Source organism: Copadichromis virginalis, linkage group LG5 (genome assembly GCF_057382275.1).
Source record: "Copadichromis virginalis isolate Kocher_CV1m ecotype Utaka linkage group LG5, C_Virginalis_male_GT1.1, whole genome shotgun sequence".
Classification (NCBI taxonomy): domain Eukaryota; kingdom Metazoa; phylum Chordata; class Actinopteri; order Cichliformes; family Cichlidae; genus Copadichromis; species Copadichromis virginalis.
Genome location: NC_140622.1, coordinates 5,312,754 through 5,333,038, shown reverse-complemented (window position 1 = coordinate 5,333,038; position 20,285 = coordinate 5,312,754). Strand labels below are relative to the sequence as shown.

The following is a 20,285-nucleotide window of genomic DNA, read 5'->3' as shown; positions in this document are numbered from 1 at the left end:
ACCTTCTTTTTCTGTGATTTTAGCATTTATACAGAAGAACACTGAGACGCAGCCGAAGTATAACATTGTCGCCCAGCCTACTGCACACATTGGATATACAAAATCATCTAAGGGGATACATTTTCAAAAGATACAAGTACACGACGGATAATTTTGCCACATTTATAATCAAACTAGTCACGATGACGCCATTGGTTTGTTATCGTGTCATGAGACTCAGGAGCGACTTTGGATTGGCTACGATGATAAATGCCAACGTCATTTGTTGCAGGGTCTGACGAACGACGAGATTAGACAGCAAGAATAACACAATTTGTACATTGTACTTTGGGGCTTCTATAATAAAGTTAGCTCTTAGATACTCAGATAACAGAATCGAGAAAAACAATCGACGTCAAAAGGATTTGACAGTTCTATTTTGGTTATATTTGACTGATTAGAGCAGTATACCACGCCCAGAAGTGCTTTAGAGGTACAACTTTGGGCTAAACTGGACATAAGAACTATGTTTTGTTCAAATACATCTGAAGGGTTAAAGTAAACATCAAAGCCAGGGTTCCAAATTAGTATCAATCTACCTAAATACACAAATGTGTTTATGGTGAACAGGTACGTAGCACAGTTGCAGTGTTTGATGTTTATCTGATTACTTGAGATAACATTCACATATCCCTCTTTGAACACTGAAATCGTTTTTAAAAAGCAGGTCTTGAGCTTATTAACAGATGGAAAACGACCAAGTTTCCCAGCCGTACTGTGTTGGCAGGCTGTGGCCATACTTAACAGTACTGCCGTGAAAAAGCAGTGTCATGTGGCCCAGTCCAAACTATGCACTGCAACACTGCTGTGTTCAACCCTCCCCCACTGCCACAGCTTCAGTAAATCTTTCATCTGCTCACCGTCTCTGCGTGAGGTTCTGTAATGTGAAAACACAATGCACACCTTGTTACTTCATTTGGAGGTTGTCGTTGTTTTTTTTAATTGTCCTTATAATCTGAAGCACTTACACAAATCCATTTATAAGACAGGTGTTATCAAAGTGTGGACACATTACTAAAAATGACATAACCATAGGATCACAACAGTCTGTTCAATAAATATTAATACTGCATGCATGACACTACTTGCCCCCTCTATGATTGTTGTTACACAAGATCCTAAGTAATAAGCTCAGAACGGAACAGAAGGGACTTGCTCAAGATATATATATATTTTAGTGACAACATGGAAACATGACAGCTCACAATTTTGTGTATTGATATTAATGTGCAGAAACTTATTACATGACAATTTGGCTTCACAGAACTTCTATCATCAAACTCAAACAAGAAAATCCAAACCTAACTTTTTACCTCCTTTGCAAGAAGAAAAAAACAAAACATCAATGTCTAGTAACTGTGCATACTGTTTATGATGGCACACCACAGGTTCTAAGAATATGGCCCTAACAAGCAGGTGTATATAAAATATAGTTGTTTATCAATAAGTGGTTTTAGTGACTCTCTAGATCAGGGATCTTTGTGAGAAGTTGCATATAGACACAAAATCATTACATCATCAAAAAGAGTGTTCACATATTAGATAATAGATCACCCTCACTGAGGAACAGTGACTCGCCAGAAGTACTACATCTGATTAAGCTTTAACTTTAATGACATAAATGTGTGTGTCTGCATTAAAAGGCCCTTTGAATAAGCATATTTACAATATCGGCTAACCAGGAAATACACTGAAAGTGGCCAGATTAAGCATGTGTATACTGACTCTACTCTCTACTGAGACTATTCTTAGCAGGTTACAGGGGGGGGTACACTTTTTTTCCTACTGTCTTTGTCCTATTCTTCAGTGAGGAACCAGTCTCTCTTCCTCTTGCTTTCTACTAAGCAGCTTATACAGAGAACAGAAAGGGAAACAAATGGCAGAGTGTTTGTTTTCTGGTGGGGAGGAACATGTTTCAGGGAGAGTCAAGTCCAAGACTCTCCCTACTGCTGGGAAATGCTGTCCTCTGCTGGCATCGTTGTGACACTGCAGAGCCATGCCTCTCCCGAGCTGTAGCTAGAAGCGGTTTAGAGCAGCTTCAGACTGCCAGTGACATTATTCACCATCTCTTCTTCCCCCATGATTGCCAGGACAGTGCGGGACCCAGACTCCACCTTCCAAAGACCAGAAGGGTTGGTTTAGAGCTCAGCTTTACACATCTTCATGCCAAGCCACTGTACAATACTGACAAAAACTGACTTTGTTTTTAAACCACAACTATTACTACTGATAATGTAACAATATGTTTGGAATGTCTACTTGCACCACCACAGATATTTGGATACAAGATAAAAATTCTTTTACCTGGGTAAGTCCCGCATCTTGGACAAGATATGTGGGCAGACTGAGGCTCATGGCCAGGGCTTGCAGTTCCAGCAGATGAGCCACATTGGTGCCCTGGACCACCACCTTCTTGGCCCTGTATCAGCAACATGAACATGTTTTTTTTTCCCTCTGATTGTCAATGTAGATAGCAATCTGGAGCACTATTCTGACACAGGAGGACTTTTAATGAACACAGAAATGCTGAAAAATATTTAAGAAGAGCTCCAAAATAAAGCATCAGGTCTTCTAGAAAATAATACTGTGGTCTTACCCACTGTGGTCCCACCTCCAGGCCATCTCCCTCCAGCTGTTCTTCTCTTGTAGAGCCTGGTACAAGCCCACAGCAGCATGACCAACCTGAGCAGCCACCTGCACACAAACAGTGTCGAGTTCAATCAATTCAGTGTTACATTTCTCACAAACTTAACATAAAATGACAAAAAACAAAAAAAGCAACAACACTCTGTTTACAGTACCACAACATTAAATCTTATGTAACTTCAGCTGTCTCATGAGCTGACATGTGGAGAAGAAAAAGTACCTCAGCTGTAAGCGACAGCAGTATGTCGCAGCTCAATGACTCCCACTTTAACTCAAAATGAGACAAAAAATATATACTTTTTTTTTAGTGCAAAAACCAACAATGGATGAGTGATTCAGATGCGTGCAAGCAGACGTGCCAAGAAGCCAGCTGCAGGTCTTTTGGAATTTTCCTTCCCCTTGTTTTTCCTCTTCCTATGGAAGGAAAGCTGTAAACCCTAATTTCATTCCCTTGTTTTCTTTGGTTTAGTAGCAGCTGTTAAAAATACAACATTTGTAATGACCACTCTTGAGTGCCTCCAATGTACATCACTGACCTCAAAGTGCATTGTTCATGCAAAGTAACGATGGCTTCATTTGTCAGAAGAAGAAGAAGAAAGTGTACTTTATTGGTCCCCGTGGGGAAAATCCCTCTCTGCATTTAACCCATTCACTCAGTGAAGCAGTGGGCAGCCACTGGGCGCCCGGGGAGCAGTGTGTAGGGACGGTACCTTGCTCAGGGGTACCTCAGGGTAGCTGTTCAGTGGATTCAAACCCCCGACCTTCCGATCATGGGGCCACCACTCTACCTACTGAGCTATCCCTGCCCAGAATATGTGACAAAGACCAAAGAACTGATTTTGGATGTTAGGACGACCAGGAAACCTGTGGCCTCTGTTTCAATCCAGGGAGTGACAGCACGCAGTGCAACAGTTACACTCTTTTGCATATCCTCTAAGTAAAACTAATAAGGTTTTACAGTTTAGTGTAAAATTTCAATCATATATGTAATCTCTGTAATATTCTAGATATTTGTAATTGAGCTATTTGTATATATTAAAGCTATTTGTTATATTTTGTAACTTTGTAATATATTCTTCCGTTTTATTTAATTCAGTCTGTTACTGTCCTTATCGTCTGGGCACAACTCACAACTCTCACACACACACACACACACACACACACACACACACACACACACAGCTGAAAAAATGGTCCCATTGAACTAACCTTCCCAATGCCCATGGCAAGGTCCATATTCACCACAAACACCATCTTGTAAATGAGGTCATCATCACCCTCCTCCTAAATAGCAGACACACAAAGAGACACTGAGATTTGGCTTTGGATAAACTCCACAAGGTCCAATGTACCAAGGTGTACCTGCAGGGATTAAGGCTAGCTTATGGGCACCTCATTCTCCAGCTTGTTGAAGTAGTACATGGCCGCTTCCTCGGCAGACACATTCCGAGTATGCAAGAGTGCCTACAGTGAAGAGAGACAAGGGAGAGGGACAGAAAACAAAACCGTGAAGTAAAAGTAGACTTTATTTTGGTAGCCAAGAAAATTTATAGAAATAATTGTCATCTTTTGCAGTTAGTTTCCTCATTGATTAGATATTATTAGGAATTATTTCCGCATATCTAATTATTGGTGAGTCCTTTTTGTTTTAGTTGAGACTGCAGAGCTGTATCCTCGATCAGTCCTTGAAGAAACTGTTCCTGAGGACAAAATAAATCAAAATTCCAAACACTGTAATGTTATTTGGAGCAATGAAGTTGCTATTGTGACTCATTACGATTTAGACAAAGTCAAAGTTAGTTTTATTGTCAAAAACCATATGTACAGATCAAACAGGAATTTTGAAATTAAAATGCTCCCATGACCCTCAGTGTACACTAAAACAAAATAAAGATAAAAACATAAAAATAAAATAGGAGTCTTATGTACAATACATTGAGATTTAGAACAGACATTGGTAGACACATACACACACTGTGCAAGTATGCTTTACGATTTCCAGTGTTTGTGACACAGCTGTGAGAAACATTCCTAAATTCAGACAAACATTATTTGACACAGTAAGTACCATCAACTTTTAAAGAAATGTGATGCTGTCACAGGATATAAGGTGCACACTGAGGTTATACAGCCCCACCTGTTTGGCCGCCTCCTCTGGGATGTCCAGCTCTCTGAGCTGCTGCAGAAACACTGGGTTGACATCCTGAGAACCTGAGTCTGGGCCTGATTGCTCCGATGGCTCCATTATAGCTGCAAAAAGAGAAGCCGCGATACTGAACAACCTCCACAGAACGAACTAGGGCTGAACGATTATGCAAAAGAATCAAATTGCGATTTTTTTGCCCCAATATTGCGATGCGATTATTTTTTAAGGTCTTTGTCTTCTGTATTATTAAACAAAGACAAGCAATACATCATATAGTATGGCCAATACTATATTACATTAATTTTAAACTGTTCTTTCCTGGAAGACAGACCTCTGTTATGATGACATGAGGTGATGCATGAATTGATGACTGACATTGTTATTTAACTTCTTCAATCACAACAGTATATTTTAACATACACAATAGTTTATTTTTAGCTTACAAACATCTGAGCATAAAGTGCTGACAAGGAACCCTGGTGTAAACATTAAAATGAAAGTCAGTGCAATGTGCAGATTGCAGAAATATACATAAAAAAAATCAGTGGCTTTACCACACTCAGTTTTTCGACATCTGTGAACTACTAGACAGTCATTAAATTAAAAAATAATATTAAATAAATAAAACTAATAAATAAAAAATACACACATCTTACTGATCTCTGCAGTCAGTAACATTACACATAAAGTCCAAACATAATAGCAATTGTATAAACAACACACAAACACGCCTTTAAATTAAAACTGGCTGAACATCTTGATTATCTGCAGTAAGTAACAGCAACACAGCACAAACTAAAGTGCACAATGAGTATGGCTCAGCTAGCCATAATCATCCTAGCTCACAGGTTTTTTGCAAGGAAGACCAGCATACAGTGGGGCAAAAAAGTATTTAGTCAGCCACCGATTGTGCAAGTTCCCCCACCTAAAATGATGACAGAGGTCAGTAATTTGCACCAGAGGTACACTTCAACTGTGAGAGACAGAATGTGAAAAAAAAATCCATGAATCCACATGGTAGGATTTGTAAAGAATTTATTGGTAAATCAGGGTGGAAAATAAGTATTTGGTCAATAACAAAAATACAACTCAATACTTTGTAACATAACCTTTGTTGGCAATAACAGAGGTCAAACGTTTACTATAGGTCTTTACCAGGTTTGCACACACAGTAGCTGGTATTTTGGCCCATTCCTCCATGCAGATCTTCTCGAGAGCAGTGATGTTTTGGGGCTGTCGCCGAGCAACACGGACTTTCAACTCCCGCCACAGATTTTCTATGGGGTTGAGGTCTGGAGACTGGCTAGGCCACTCCAGGACTTTCAAATGCTTCTTACGGAGCCACTCCTTTGTTGCCCGGGCGGTGTGTTTTGGATCATTGTCATGTTGGAAGACCCAGCCTCGTTTCATCTTCAAAGTTCTCACTGATGGAAGGAGGTTTTGGCTCAAAATCTCACGATACATGGCCCCATTCATTCTGTCCTTAACACGGATCAGTCGTCCTGTCCCCTTGGCAGAAAAACAGCCCCATAGCATGATGTTTCCACCCCCATGCTTCACAGTAGGTATGGTGTTCTTGGGATGCAACTCAGTTCTTCTTCCTCCAAACACGACGAGTTGAGTTTATACCACAAAGTTCTACTTTGGTTTCATCTGACCACATGACATTCTCCCAATCCTCTGCTGTATCATCCATGTGCTCTCTGGCAAACTTCAGACGGGCCTGGACATGCACTGGCTTCAGCAGCGGAACACGTCTGGCACTGCGGGATTTGATTCCCTGCCGTTGTAGTGTGTTACTGATGGTGACCTTTGTTACTTTGGTCCCAGCTCTCTGCAGGTCATTCACCAGGTCCCCCCGTGTGGTTCTGGGATCTTTGCTCACCGTTCTCATGATCATTTTGACCCCACGGGATGAGATCTTGCGTGGAGCCCCAGATCGAGGGAGATTATCAGTGGTCTTGTATGTCTTCCATTTTCTGATGATTGCTCCCACAGTTGATTTTTTCACACCAAGCTGCTTGCCTATTGTAGATTCACTCTTCCCAGTCTGGTGCAGGTCTACAATACTTTTCCTGGTGTCCTTCGAAAGCTCTTTGGTCTTGGCCATGGCGGAGTTTGGAGTCTGACTGTTTGAGGCTGTGGACAGGTGTCTTTTATACAGATGATGAGTTCAAACAGGTGCCATTCATACAGGTAACGAGTGGGGGACAGAAAAGCGTCTTACAGAAGACATTACAGGTCTGTGAGAGCCAGAGATTTTCCTTGTTTGAGGTGACTAAATACTTATTTTCCACCCTAATTTACGAATAAATTCTTTACAAATCCTACCATGTGAATTCATGGATTTTTTTTTCACATTCTGTCTCTCACAGTTGAAGTGTACCTCTGGTGCAAATTACTGACCTCTGTCATCATTTTAAGTGGGGGAACTTGCACAATCGGTGGCTGACTAAATACTTTTTTGCCCCACTGTATCTACTTTTGCTGGCTTTAAGGATGAGTGAGTGCAGGTCACTATATTCCCTCCAGTGCTGAACAGACGCTCTGAGGGGGCACTTGTGGCCGGCACACACAGATATTTGCGGGCCATCTTGCACAGTCGTGGAAAGTGAATGTTGTGCACCTTCCACCAGGCTAAGGGATCATCCTCTCCGTCAATGACAGGGGTCAACAGGTAACTATTCAACTCTGCCTCCACGACATCTTCAAGTGGCAGAGGCAAAGCTGAAGAGGCCGCACTGGTCCTCAGACGGTCGGGTAGGCCGGAAGTAAACGGCCGTGAAATTGGACGGTCTAGCCTTCTGATTAGCGTCACCGCTGTCTCGGTGGAGTTTAATAAACTCGGCCGTCTGCTTCTTGCTATCTAAAATATAACCAGACACTGGTGTAAATTCTCGACTGTCTCATACTTCTGTTTAATAAGTTTTCTGTTTGACGTTTAGTCAGCTGTGTGAAAACCAAGGAGGAACCCACCCGGGGGATTAATAAAGTTTTATTTTATCTAATCTAATAACTTTAATCTCAGCCAAACCGATTTACTCACGAACAAACAAAACACTGAAAAAAAGCCCAACAATAACATTTTTAGGTTGTCTAAGTGACTTATATATTACGTTTAACCCGAGGAGCGAAACTCCGCGGTGATCTGAAAATGATGTGCCGGGAGTTGTGCCGTTCTCGGCCGCATCAGTAACCCTCGAGCTCCCGGCTAGCTGTCGAGCTGGTGGGTATTAGACGCCTCCGAAAACGTCGAAGCACTTTTGCAAATATGCGATATCTTGATAAACCGAGCAGATATTTGATGTTTACACAACTACTTTCTCGCCTGAAAATATGTTAAAAGTTTATTTTGTGACCCAGAAAGATTAGTATGAGTAATTTTAAAACTTAGTAGCGGCCGCCATTGTTGGAAACTGGAGTTTGGCTGGGCCGTGCTATGAATTCTGGAATATGGTAGGCCACGAAGGACACACCCGACCCATCCTTCAAATTCGGGGAAAAGGAGGACGCATTTGTCGGCTACATTCGGAGGAGTCTACGAATTTGGACAGCCTTCGGCGCGTCGCTGTGACGTAATCGGTCTACAAATGCGGCCTCAGGAGGATGCAGCCCATGAATTTGGACATGTCCAGAGTATAATCGCAGCCTTTGCGGTTAGAAAACTGCACTTGATCATGTCGCGATATTATCGCAAATGCGATATATTGTTCAGCCCTAGAACGAACCCTGTTGAATTAACCCTCATAATGTCCTCCCGATTTACATACAACTGTGGTCCTCAGGGGTCAAAAATGTCCCCACTTCATTTGACTGTTTTTTTAAAGTATAAAGTATAAATTCAGTGTTACATCTTAGTTTAACTTAAGACCAACACATTAACACAAAATTTACCCAACATTATACATTTTAGGGCCACCAGACCTTGTTTACAAAAAATACACCCTGTTTTTTAGCGAAAACAAATTGAGAAAATTAAATATTTAATTGTTTAGATAATTTTGACTATCTGACTAACTTCAGAGTGCTGTATGTTGAACTTTAGTGAGAATTTTTTTTTTTAACCATTTAAATTTTTTAAATGGCAGCACATAATCACACTTGTGGTCCTCAGGGGTCAAAAATGTCCCCACTTCATTTGACTGTTTTTTAAAGTATAAAGTATAAATTGTCAATCAATTCAGTGTTACATCTTAGTTTTACTTAAGGCCAACACATTATGACAAAATTTCGCCATAATTTTGCAATTTTAGGCCACCAGACCCCATTTATATAAAGTATACTCTGTTTTTGAGTAAAAATAACATGAAACATCAAAATAATTTGAATTTATATAGTTTTCAGTACTTGACTTATCACAGAGTAGTATATATCAGAATTTAGTGAGGGTGTTGGTTTTAAATCATTTGAATTTTTTTAATGGCAGCACATAATCACACCTGTGGTCCTCAGGGGTCAAAAATGTCCCCATCTGGTTCAACTTTGTATAAGGCATAAAGTATCACCCACCTCTCTGTTGCAATTTATATATTCAACTTTATTTGAACTCATTACCTGACATATAAAACATGCCAACATTCATTTCCAAAACATTTAACTTTTCAAAAGTAACTTTTCATAATACAGTAGTCTGAATGTGCCCTCAGTTGCATGCATGGCACACAGTTATGGTGTGAGTTTTACAGATGTACGCATTGCATTTTTGGCAGATTTTTGATGCTTTGCGACTAATCTTGCTGGGGCAGAACTTGCACCTTTTTCTTTTGGGTGATGGGCCAGTAGGGGCAGCTGGGTGAGGAAGTTCTGCTGCAGAGGTAGAGCTGGAGCAGAACTGCCGGTTCTCCCTAACGAATCTGGCAGTTTCTGGTGTGCGGGGAATAACCTGTCAAGTCAAGTCAAACTTTATTATAACAAGTCATAGTACAATTACAAATAGTTCAAATTCTGAGATCACTGTAGAATAAAGAGTAGCAGAAATGCAGCTTAGTGCTAACCTTCCGTCGCTGGATGTAAGGTATCACCAGTTGCTGCCCAAGCTCCTCCATAAAGAGTCTCCTCTTGTTGCACTTCCCCTGATTCCAGGCTGGATTGATCTCTGACCACAAGACAAACGAGTTGTATACAGACACGTCGAGAATGTTGTAGAAAACAACGAGGGGCCAACTGGCTGTCTTTCTTTTGCATGTGTACACACTCGTAGCCTGAAACAAAAGAAACAAACCAAAAACTATTCAGATATGTAAGTTTATTTTCCTACACCCAAATTCAGTGCATTATCCTTTCCATCTATGATATGACAAATATTATAAATAATAAATGTGCAATACCTTGTCGAGGTTATCGACACCCCCCTTGTTGCGATTGTAATCTTCGATGATTTTTGGCCTTTTGTCATCCCTGGTGCTCAAAACAGCATCCCGATGCAGAGTGCTCATCAGAAGAACATTTTTCTGTTTTCTGGGGTGGTAGGACACCAAAGCATGGGTCTCGGTGAAGGCAAACTTTGATGAGAACTGAGCCCTGTTCATTTTTGACACCAGCGCAGGGGGCAGTTCGGGCTTATTCCTCCGTACTGTTCCCACCATGTACAGTTTTCTTCTCAGTAGTTGCAGGCCAAGGTCATATGATGTGAAGAAGTTGTCACAGGTTATTGTTTTCCCCTGGAGACCTTCTGTCATCTCAAGAACAACTCGCTTGCCCTGATTTTTTTCTGACTGTGCACCAGCAGGTTTGCCAGTGTATACTTGCATGTTCCATGCATAGCTAGACCTGGCATCACATGCTGCCCATATTTTTATGCCATACTTTCCTGGTTTGCATGAAATGTACTGTTTAAATGGACAGCGACCTCTGAAGGGCACTAGACGCTCATCCACAGTGACATCAGTGCCTGGATTATACATCATTGGCAGAAGAGACACCCACTTGTTCCATACATCCCGAATGGGAGCAAGTTTGTCTCGTGCACGCCGATCTCCTCTTGTGTCTTTATCATCAAAACGAATAATTCTTGAGATTTTCTGAAACACCTTCAGTGTCATGGTAGCACGAAAAAATGTCCTACCAGACTCAGCATGCCATAAACTAGCTGTAGGTTCCTTATTGGAGCGGTACACACCAGCGAGAATCAACATACCTACATATGCCTGCAGGTCGATTGGATCCATCTTCCTCCACTTGTTGCCATACACACGACGCCCCTCCTTGTTTGTCATGTTCAGTATCACCTCTTCAATAGACTTGGGCAGAAACAGGGCAAAAGTAGATTTTATGTCATCAATACGAGAAATTGCATATGTGGTTGGACCACAGTGGCTTTTGTCTCTCTCTACTTTCATCATGCGTCGTCTGTCACTGGGAGGAACCGAACACCAGATCAGTTTTTTGTCCTTTGACTGGAAATATTCCTCTGTCTCAGCTGGGTCCTCTTCCACAGATTCTTCCTCATCGGTTGATTCTTTCTCTTCATCAGAAGTGTAGTCTTCCACAGATGATACTTCTTCCATTTCAGGTTCAGATTCTTCCTCATCATATTCATCGTTTTCCATCACTTCATACTGTTCTTCAGTTTCTGCAGCTGGCGATGTGGGGGATTCTTCAGAGAAAGAACTAGCATGTGGTCCATATGCTCGATCTTCATCATTATTTTCCTCCGCGTCTGAAGATGAATCATCCTCATCCTGGTCGTTCTTTTCAACAGCTTGGTTAAAAATTAGCTCACAAGTCTCTTGTGCAGTAAAGAGCTTCTGCCTCTTCATTTTGCTGCTTCTCTCTCCCAGAGTAAAGCAAGAAATGCCCCAAAACTTGTGACAAAAGAGCTTTTTCCCCGCCTTTTTTTTTTGTTTTATTTTATTGTGTGTGTGTGTGTCCCCATACATCAAAGATCAAAGATGTTTTGGAAAGGAGCATGGTGTTTACCCTAATGCACCACTTTATACTGAGGGGTCATTTTTGTCCACGAGGACCACAAGTGTTATAAAATCCAATAAAAACCCTATAGATAAATCAAATTACTTAAAACTTATTGCAATCATGCATAGCATAGCACTGAATAACTTCTGTTATTTTCAGCCCATTTGATGAATAACAAACACATTTTTGATAGCAAAAGATTTCTTTAGAGGACAAAAATTTGGACGGCTGAACCGAATGGCAACAATTAACGTCATGCGGTCTGTCACCTTTAAGAGTTAGGTCTGGTTTGAAAATGAATGAACTGTGATTTGAACATCTTCTATATGGAAGACTAGCGTATTAGGTTAACCCAAGCAGCGCTGTGCAGAACAGCAAAGTAGAATAGACAAGACAAGGGGTGTTAAGCTGTACGCTGATGCAAACTACGTTGCACACCGTTCAGATTAGCAACCCTAGCCTTGCAGCGTGTGATGGAAAAAAATAACCGTATTCGGGATGTTGCAATGTGACAGTAAATATGACTCGAGAGAAATGTTTTATGTGAATATTTTGTGCCAAAGAAATCATGCTAAGATTTCTTTCTACTATTGTCGAATTACAGGGATAGCTAGCTAAAATTAGCACTAGCCGCTAATGCTAACTTTGCTAGCAACCCAGCTAGTTCGCTGGAGTTACCTGTTCCTTGCAGAAAGCTTGACGACAGGAACAAAAATGGTGTCTGCGGTTTCTCAAAGTCTTAAATTTTCCTTGCGATGGAATAATGTCTGTTCGAATAATGAATTACATTACACGAATTCTCATCTAGTACTGCCTTCGGAACTACTCCATTTTGGTCGATTGTGTTGAGGTGGGGGGGGGTAATATTTCTTCTGCCGCTTGTTTTTCTTATACTCTTTGGTTTAATGGCGGTTGTCAGACCAGCTCAAGGTACATTAGCGCCACCTACTGAACTGGAGTGTTACTTTGAACTTGACAAAAATAAATAAAAAAATATTTTTTAAAAAGCTTCTTTCTAATAAATCTATCCTTCTCATAACCACACCAGTTACCTATAGACCTGCAGCAGTGGCTTTCCAATGAGGTCTTCCAAAGTAAAACGAATCTTCAGCTCCTTGAAAGTTCCTATTATGATAATATACTTTTTCTTTTCTGATCATAGGCCTGACGCTCCAAGTATACATGCTGGAGAGATTTGGGTTGCAGTGCATGCAGAGACCAGTTGGATCCTTGTCTATTAAATACAATGTGTGCTCTACTCTGAAACAGGTATTTATTATTTCTTCCATTCAGATCCTGCCAATTTTTCTGAATATTGGCATATCTCATCAAATACTTAATTGAATATTAGATGTCTTCCTGGGTCATTGATGCTCCAGTGCTCCTGCCATACATTTAGGATCTTACCGTTTATCATCAACTAAAGTCAGTGCTTCCTAAATTCCATTAACATGTAGACTTTGTAACAAGGGGGGAGTCTTACGCTGGATCTTGTTTACACAAATATTCCCAGTGTGTACCGAGCGAAGCCCTGCCCTCGCCTCGGATACTCAGACTACTTGTCTGTTATGCTAATTCTGGCATGTAGACCGCTCATCAGATGCTGCAAATCGGTGCTGAGACGGGTGAGAACCTGGCCTACAGGAGCACTTTCTGCTCTTCAGGACTGTTTTGAGTACACTGACTGGGACGTGTTCAGGGAGGCTGCAACAAATGGCGACCACACCACCTTGGAGGAGTACACATCTGTGACCAGCTACATCAGTAGGTGCATCGATGATGTCAAATGCTGTTCATAGACTTCAGGTCAGCATTCAACACAATCATTCCTCAGCACCTGATTGGAAAATTGAGCCTGCTGGGCCTGAACAGCAGTCCGGATTGGTAACAGCATCTCCAACACCACTACCACACTGAGCACTGGAGCCCCTCAGGGCTGTGTGCTCAGCCCACTGCTCTTCACTCTGCTGACTCATGACTCTGCATAAATGCACAGTTTAATCCACATCATCAAATTTGCCGATGACACGACTGCGGTGGGTCTCACCAGCAAGAACGAAGAGTCAGCATACGGAGAGGAGGTGCAACAGCTAACAGACTGGTGTAGAGTCGACAACCTGTCTTTGAACGTGGACAAAACAAAAGAGCTGATTGTAGAATTCAGGAGAGCACATAAAGATCACTGTCCACTTAACATCGATGGATCCTCTGTGGAGGTTGTCAATAGCACCAAATTCCTTGGTGTCCACCTGGCAGAGAACCTCTCCTGGTCCTTCAACACCAGCTCCATAACTAAAGAGAAGAACAGCATCTCTACTTCCTGCAGAAGCTGAGAAAAGCTCATCTCCCTCCATCCATTCTCACCACCTTCTACAGAAGGACTATCGAGAGCGTCCTGAGCAGCTGCATCACTGTCTGGTATGGCAACTGCATCGCATCGGATTGCAAACCCTACAACAGATAGTGAGAGCAGCTGAGAAGATCATTGGAGCCTCTCTTCCCTCCATCACAGACACCAATCGCACCCACTGCATCTGCAAAGCCACCAGGAGGACCCCACACACCCCTCACACACACAATCTTCACCCTGCTGCCTTCTGGCAAGAGGTACCGGAGCATTTGGGCCCTCACTGCCAGACTGTGAAACAGTTTCTTCCCCCAAGCCGTCAGACTCCTGAACACTCGGTGACTGGACTGACACACACACCTTCATACATCAAGTGACTTTTTGCACAGTGTTCAGTCTTTTGCACAACCCACTGTCATTGTTGTACTTTTCTATTGCACTGTCCTGTGTCTTTATCGTTCTGTTCTGTCTGGTGTTGCACTTGCACTTCATGTGTTGATTGTCTGTTATGTCATATGTGGCACCATGGTCGAGGAGGACTGTTGTCTCGCTTCACTGTGTACTGTACCACTGCACATGGTTGAAATAAAGCCACTTGACTTGATCATGAATATAACAACTATAATAATTTGACTTCATCTTTGCTAAATAGTATCTGTAAATCTGACTGTTTCCCCAATACATCTACATCCAGTTCCTTCCACACCTACATGAGCAGGAAATAAACACTTACACCCTTACTGTACAACATTTGCAAATTGGAATATATTTCATATGTAACATCTAGTCTGCATCGTTTACCTGGTGTAATAGGTGCTTATAAATTATCTGATCTAACAACTATATTCTTTTGACTCTTCTATTCAACCCATGGTGAACCTAACATCATGTCCACCAGGTCTACTGTACACTAATAGATTATCTAGCCTATAAGCTACAGAACAGTCAAGATCTCATTCAGGGCCAGTAACTGTTTTTCACTGACTGGCCAGATGCCCACCAAGAACAACCTGATAAACACTGCAAAAGATTGTTGATCTTATGTTTGGTTTTAATTTGATCTATTTAAGGTCTCCAAGTCAGCTTTCCATCAGATACACTACATGGACACTGAACAATATGAACTTTCTCAAATGTTTGCCCATATAGTGTTGAGGAGAGTGGTTGATCTCATTTAGAGAACTGCTTGACTCTTTATTACAGACAATATTAATCCCCACTCATATGATGATTGTTACTTTACATTTATTGCTGTCTAGTGCTCCATGGCATGCATACAAAGAATTCCCTATTCCCTGCTCTTCATTTTATTAAATAACAGTGGACCACATATGCCTGTGGTGTATATGATTTAGAATAGTTACTGCTCTGACCTCTGTTGTTTCTCCAAACAGAAAAACAACCACCCAATTGTACAGTCTACCCCTTTGTTTACCCTACTTAGGCATAAAACAGTAAATCCAACTTGGGGAAGATTTGGGGGGGTGAAGTCAGAGACGCTGGGTCCTCAACTTCTGCAACAAGGCACTCAAATGATACACAGCACCGAAAAGACAAAACAGAGGGAGACTCACAAACAAATATACAAGACCCAGGAGACGCCCACCATCCACGGCATCCAAGGGGGCTGAAGATCCGAGGCCACGCGTCCCGATGACAACCATGCGTCTAACCCAGCTGAGGGAAGAGGGAGGGCCCGGAGGGAGACCTCTGCCTTTTATATGGAATCGGGGGCATCGCAAAGGGGAGAACAGTGATGACGATTCTAACAGTATAACTGTCAGTTTTTTGCTTTTTAACGAAAATTGTTAACTTTCAAGATTTGGTTTGGTCCAGGTTACCCACTCCTGGCTGATACTGAGTGCGAGAGACTGTAGAATGGCTCAGTTAAAAGCCAAGTCTGACTATCCAAAAAAACAAAAACAAAACAAACAAACAAACAAACAAACAAACAAACAAACAAACAAACAAACAAACAAAAAAAACCCACAGGTGGCAATTAGACTCATAGCAAAGTCCACATGAAAGAAACTGCTCGACTTTCCTAGTATTAGTTAGCTTACTTCATTTCTAGCAGAAGACAACATGTTTGAGTTATTTTAGCCAACATGTAATCAGGCAGACCCTTTCTTTCTACACAATACTAATATTGTAATAATAGTGATAATCCATTATCATTATAACCCACATAAAGGCTGTTTTGGACAAGTGTGTATTGCTCTGCATATATTTTGCCTGTGACTGCTGCAGGTGACAGAGCTTTCAGTAAGCTAAACCCATCACTTGACTGGAGGCCTCTACAATGATGCTCCCACCTCCTTTCACGTTCTTGACTTGGTTAGACGTTGTGAAATTGCTTAACTATGGAAATAATTCTGTCATCATACATTTGAGGTCATCTGTTGCATCCCAGGCCTCTTGGTGTTGCTGAGCTATTCAGTGCATTTGTTCTTTATAAGAATATACTAGACCCACATCACCCCTACTTGTGGCCCATATATCGATGTGAAAAATATACTGCAATTTGGCCCTTGAAGTTATTTGGCCCTCTTTGTTGCAGGGCTATGTTAGCTGGTAGCACAGCTGTTTTTAAGTCCTAACATGCCCGAGAGCGTTCATAGTGGTAGGTTTTTGAAATCAAGGAAAAAAGACAGCTTTCAGAATACTTTATTTCATTTGTGAGAATGTTCACCTTCTCTTATTAAACAGGTTAAATCACTACAGCTGCATCTTTAATCAGTATGTACAAAGATATTAACACACAAAATAAGAAACATCCTAAACCTGCTCCTTGCAGAGCCTGCTCTACATTGCCAAATTTATACAGCCTGGATTCCCCCCAATGGTTCTTTGTTCATCACTGAGCTCTCAGCTCAAGATGAACAGACTCCATGTGTTTGTAAAAGTCATTATTACCTGTGTTATGTAGTGTTGTAACAAATGGCCCACATTCTGACACACTGACCCTGGTAATTACACACTTCGGGCTCAAACTGATAAATCTTCATTTGAGTGGAGGGTGGGTAGAAAAAGTCTTTTCTACTGTCACCTTTTTTTGGGACTGGGTACTAGCATACTTCAGTAGTAGATACTCTAATTTACAACTTGTAGTACTTTGTGTATTAAAACATTAAACAACATCAGATTTGAGAAAACAAAAATCAAGTGCACTTTATAAAATACGCATGTAGACTACTCAAACTGTTATATCGTTTCTATAGTTGTGTCAAAATCTGTTTCCCCATTGATTTCCAATCCTACAATCACCTGAAACTAAACAAATTCCCACATAAAGAGCTGCTGTAAATATTAAAGGAGAAAGAGTTCAACACAAAAACCAGCATCAAAAAATATGTCCAACCATACCCAGCCCGGCTACGCTACAAGCAACATCTACTGAGCCTGGAGTAGTTTGATCACGTTGATCAAATGCCACACACAACTGCAGGACCATAAACTCTACATAGAAAGATAGATGCAGTCACTGGGCCATGGTGACTGCCTTTAAGTGCAAACCATTGATGCCAATACAAATGCAAACTGTATATAAAAGATGGACGTAGCCACTGGGGCTGCAAAATGAAGCCAATGGCACATGTCTCTTAAACCTATATTTTTTTCTAATGGCCAGCAGGAGTTGACTGCTCTGGGTGCAAAAACACATCCAGTCGTATAAGAGTCTGAGAAAACACTTTCCTGGTGATGCCGTGGGCTCGTTTCAGGTCCAATTGAATAAAAAAAGTTGAAGTTCATGAATCATTAGCCGATGAGCATATAGTGCTCCTAAGTGCACCAATCAAATCCAGCCCCTTGGTAAAAAAAGAAAGAAAGAAAGAAAGAAAAGAAAAGGAAAAAGAAAGCTCAACTTGAGCTTTACAAAGCCAGAGGTGACGACATCTTTTATATACAGGATATGGCTACAAACCATCCTGTCTACAGACTCCCTTTCAAAAAACATCAACTATTATTTGGTTGTCATGTATCGCTGAGTACAGAATACAGTTTCCAACGCCAGCAATGATGTTTGAACCTTCTTTGTATCAGTTCTTTTTTAGTTTGCTTTGTTAATCAAGCAGTTAGATGTTTCCAGCTAGTAGCTAGGCATCCAGCCTTTTTTGAAATCCACAAACAGCCACTTCCAGCTTCAAAGAGGCAACAACCTTATGACAAACTCAAGGCCTCAGGTTGTCAGTCTACCATCATCCATCTTTTATAAGGTCTATGTGGAACACACGAAACACTGTCCAGTTAAAGAACTGCACACAAAAAACATACCAGGAGTGTGATCTATACAATGTCCAAGGTCTAAAAGGAATGTTAAAATGTACAAAATATAAAAACTATAAAAACTGTGGTTCACACGACACTGCACTTTAACAGTTTGAAGGCTTGTCTTTTAAACAGAGGAACTTTTCGCTTTCCTATTGACTTTCCAGTGACTTGTACACTAGAGACACATCCACACAAATATGAATAAAATCAAGAAACAAAAATGGGGTGAGGTTTAATGTGAGGTTTAAGTACCTTCAAAAAAAACACTTTCTGCTTCCAATCTCTCACATGGGTAAAGAATTAACAAACAAGTGTGTGTGTGTGTTTACAGCAGTCCAGTGGGTGTGTGCGGTGCTGCAGTACTGGTAGATGGACCTGCCTGAAAGGTATACATGAGTGTTTTTGCTGCTGGGGCTGATAACCATATATCAGCTTGTGTTCCTACAGTACGGTATAGTTGGATTGCTAAGGGGGAAAAAAAATTGGGTCATTGTTTTTTTTAACCTTCCAGCAAAGTATTTGTCACACTAGTTAGCAACCAAGTGTGAATCTGCAGCACCTCGGCTGTGCTGCTGCTCTGCTTAAAAAAATCGTATTACAAATCACACAACATTTACATCAATACAGACAAATGTGTAACAGGCCAAGTTAACTAAGCAGTAAATAGGCAGCTTCTACCAATGAAAATAAGAGCAGTTGATGAAAGACGGCAGGCTGAGGTAGAGCGTGGCAGCGACTTTAAAATGTTGCTTTGAGCAGTGACTACAAGTTCTAAAATGTGAAAAACATAACCTTAAAATTCAGGTCTCTCTTTTCAAAATACTCTTCACTCTTAGATCCAAAATATAAGAACCAGTTACTTCACCACTTTGTACTAGAAACATAAAACGTGGCAGTACACGATGCAGTTTAACAGCCACGAGAATATGGACAACCACATGCACGCACACTCACACATCTATATATAAAGCACCAGACACACACCAAGAAATAACCATACAGCAGCAAAGTACACAAGGCATAAGAGGTACCGCTTCATCAAACGGACTCCACAGTGATGGAAGATTCCTACTTTCAGTCTGCAGACCCGGCTGTCCACCAGCTACCTTTTGACTCCAGCACATATACTGTAGAGATAAAACACACTGCTACCATCTCTTTTTCATGAAATGAGCAGAGCGACAGCGGGTCAGACTGACCTTTTTTTTTTTTTTTTCTCTTAAGCATCCACTGAGCTTTTCACTGTCCTGCACTACAGGAAGCTCACAGTGTCCGCACTGTAAAGCTCTGTCAGCAGTCACCAAAACACAAAGGCTGCTGAGATGTGAGCTCTAATTTAAACAACAAAAAACATCCTCCTCAAGAGTCCATCTTCCCCTCTGTCCGTTAAAGTTAACTGCCAGCGTGCCCGAGCTGTTTCCTGTAACAGTGGCAGGTGTTACGGCAGTACAGCTGACACATTTCGCCTCCATCATAAGTCAGTGACTTTGTTCTCCACAGCAGCAGCAATCTGCTGCAGTCTATAGCCGAGTTGCATCTTCTGGGCTGTGGTGTCCTCCTCCAGCGCCGTGATGATCTGATGGCAAAATAATGAAGAGGAAGAAAGACTGAGAATATAGAAATGACAAACATTAGCTGTTTCTCAGTAAAGACGTGTGTCATATCCACACGTTTTGGGGCAGTAATTCTGCCTGTGCGCACCACCGCAGTGAATTTGAACTCAAACAAACAAGATGTGACTGAAGTTTAGACGTTAGTTTTAATTCAGGGAGTTTAGCAAAGACAATTTGTTTGAGTACATTTTCATAGGCTCTAAAGTAACATTGCAGTCTCTCTCATAGATGAGAAAATTTGTCAAACACTTCAGGAATGGCCAAATCAACAATTTGGTCCATGGTTAAAAAGGAAGGCTCTGGGCAGCTT

General features: G+C 41.3%; 2 protein-coding genes across 2 annotated transcripts in view; both read right to left on the bottom strand.

Annotated features, from left to right (window-relative positions):
- Positions 1-950: 950 nt before the first annotated feature.
- On the bottom strand, positions 951-12,639 carry LOC146708788 (putative peptidyl-tRNA hydrolase 2). The gene is made up of 7 exons (XM_085455611.1): positions 12,422-12,639; positions 4,823-4,935; positions 4,078-4,149; positions 3,895-3,969; positions 2,636-2,733; positions 2,344-2,458; positions 951-2,153 (listed from the first exon to the last, which is right to left on the bottom strand). Exons 2-7 carry the CDS (start codon positions 4,928-4,930, stop codon positions 2,067-2,069), a joined length of 555 nt encoding a protein of 184 aa, XP_085311737.1. The 5' UTR covers positions 4,931-4,935; positions 12,422-12,639; the 3' UTR covers positions 951-2,066.
- Positions 12,640-16,740: 4,101 nt separating this feature from the next.
- plxnb1b (plexin b1b) overlaps positions 16,741-20,285 on the bottom strand; it is a 110,171-nt gene continuing 106,626 nt past the window's right edge. Inside the window, exon 38 of the mRNA XM_085455604.1 lies at positions 16,741-19,938. Coding sequence (XP_085311730.1) covers positions 19,834-19,938 — 105 coding nt within the window. The 3' untranslated portion in view covers positions 16,741-19,833. The remainder of the gene's footprint in view (positions 19,939-20,285) is intronic.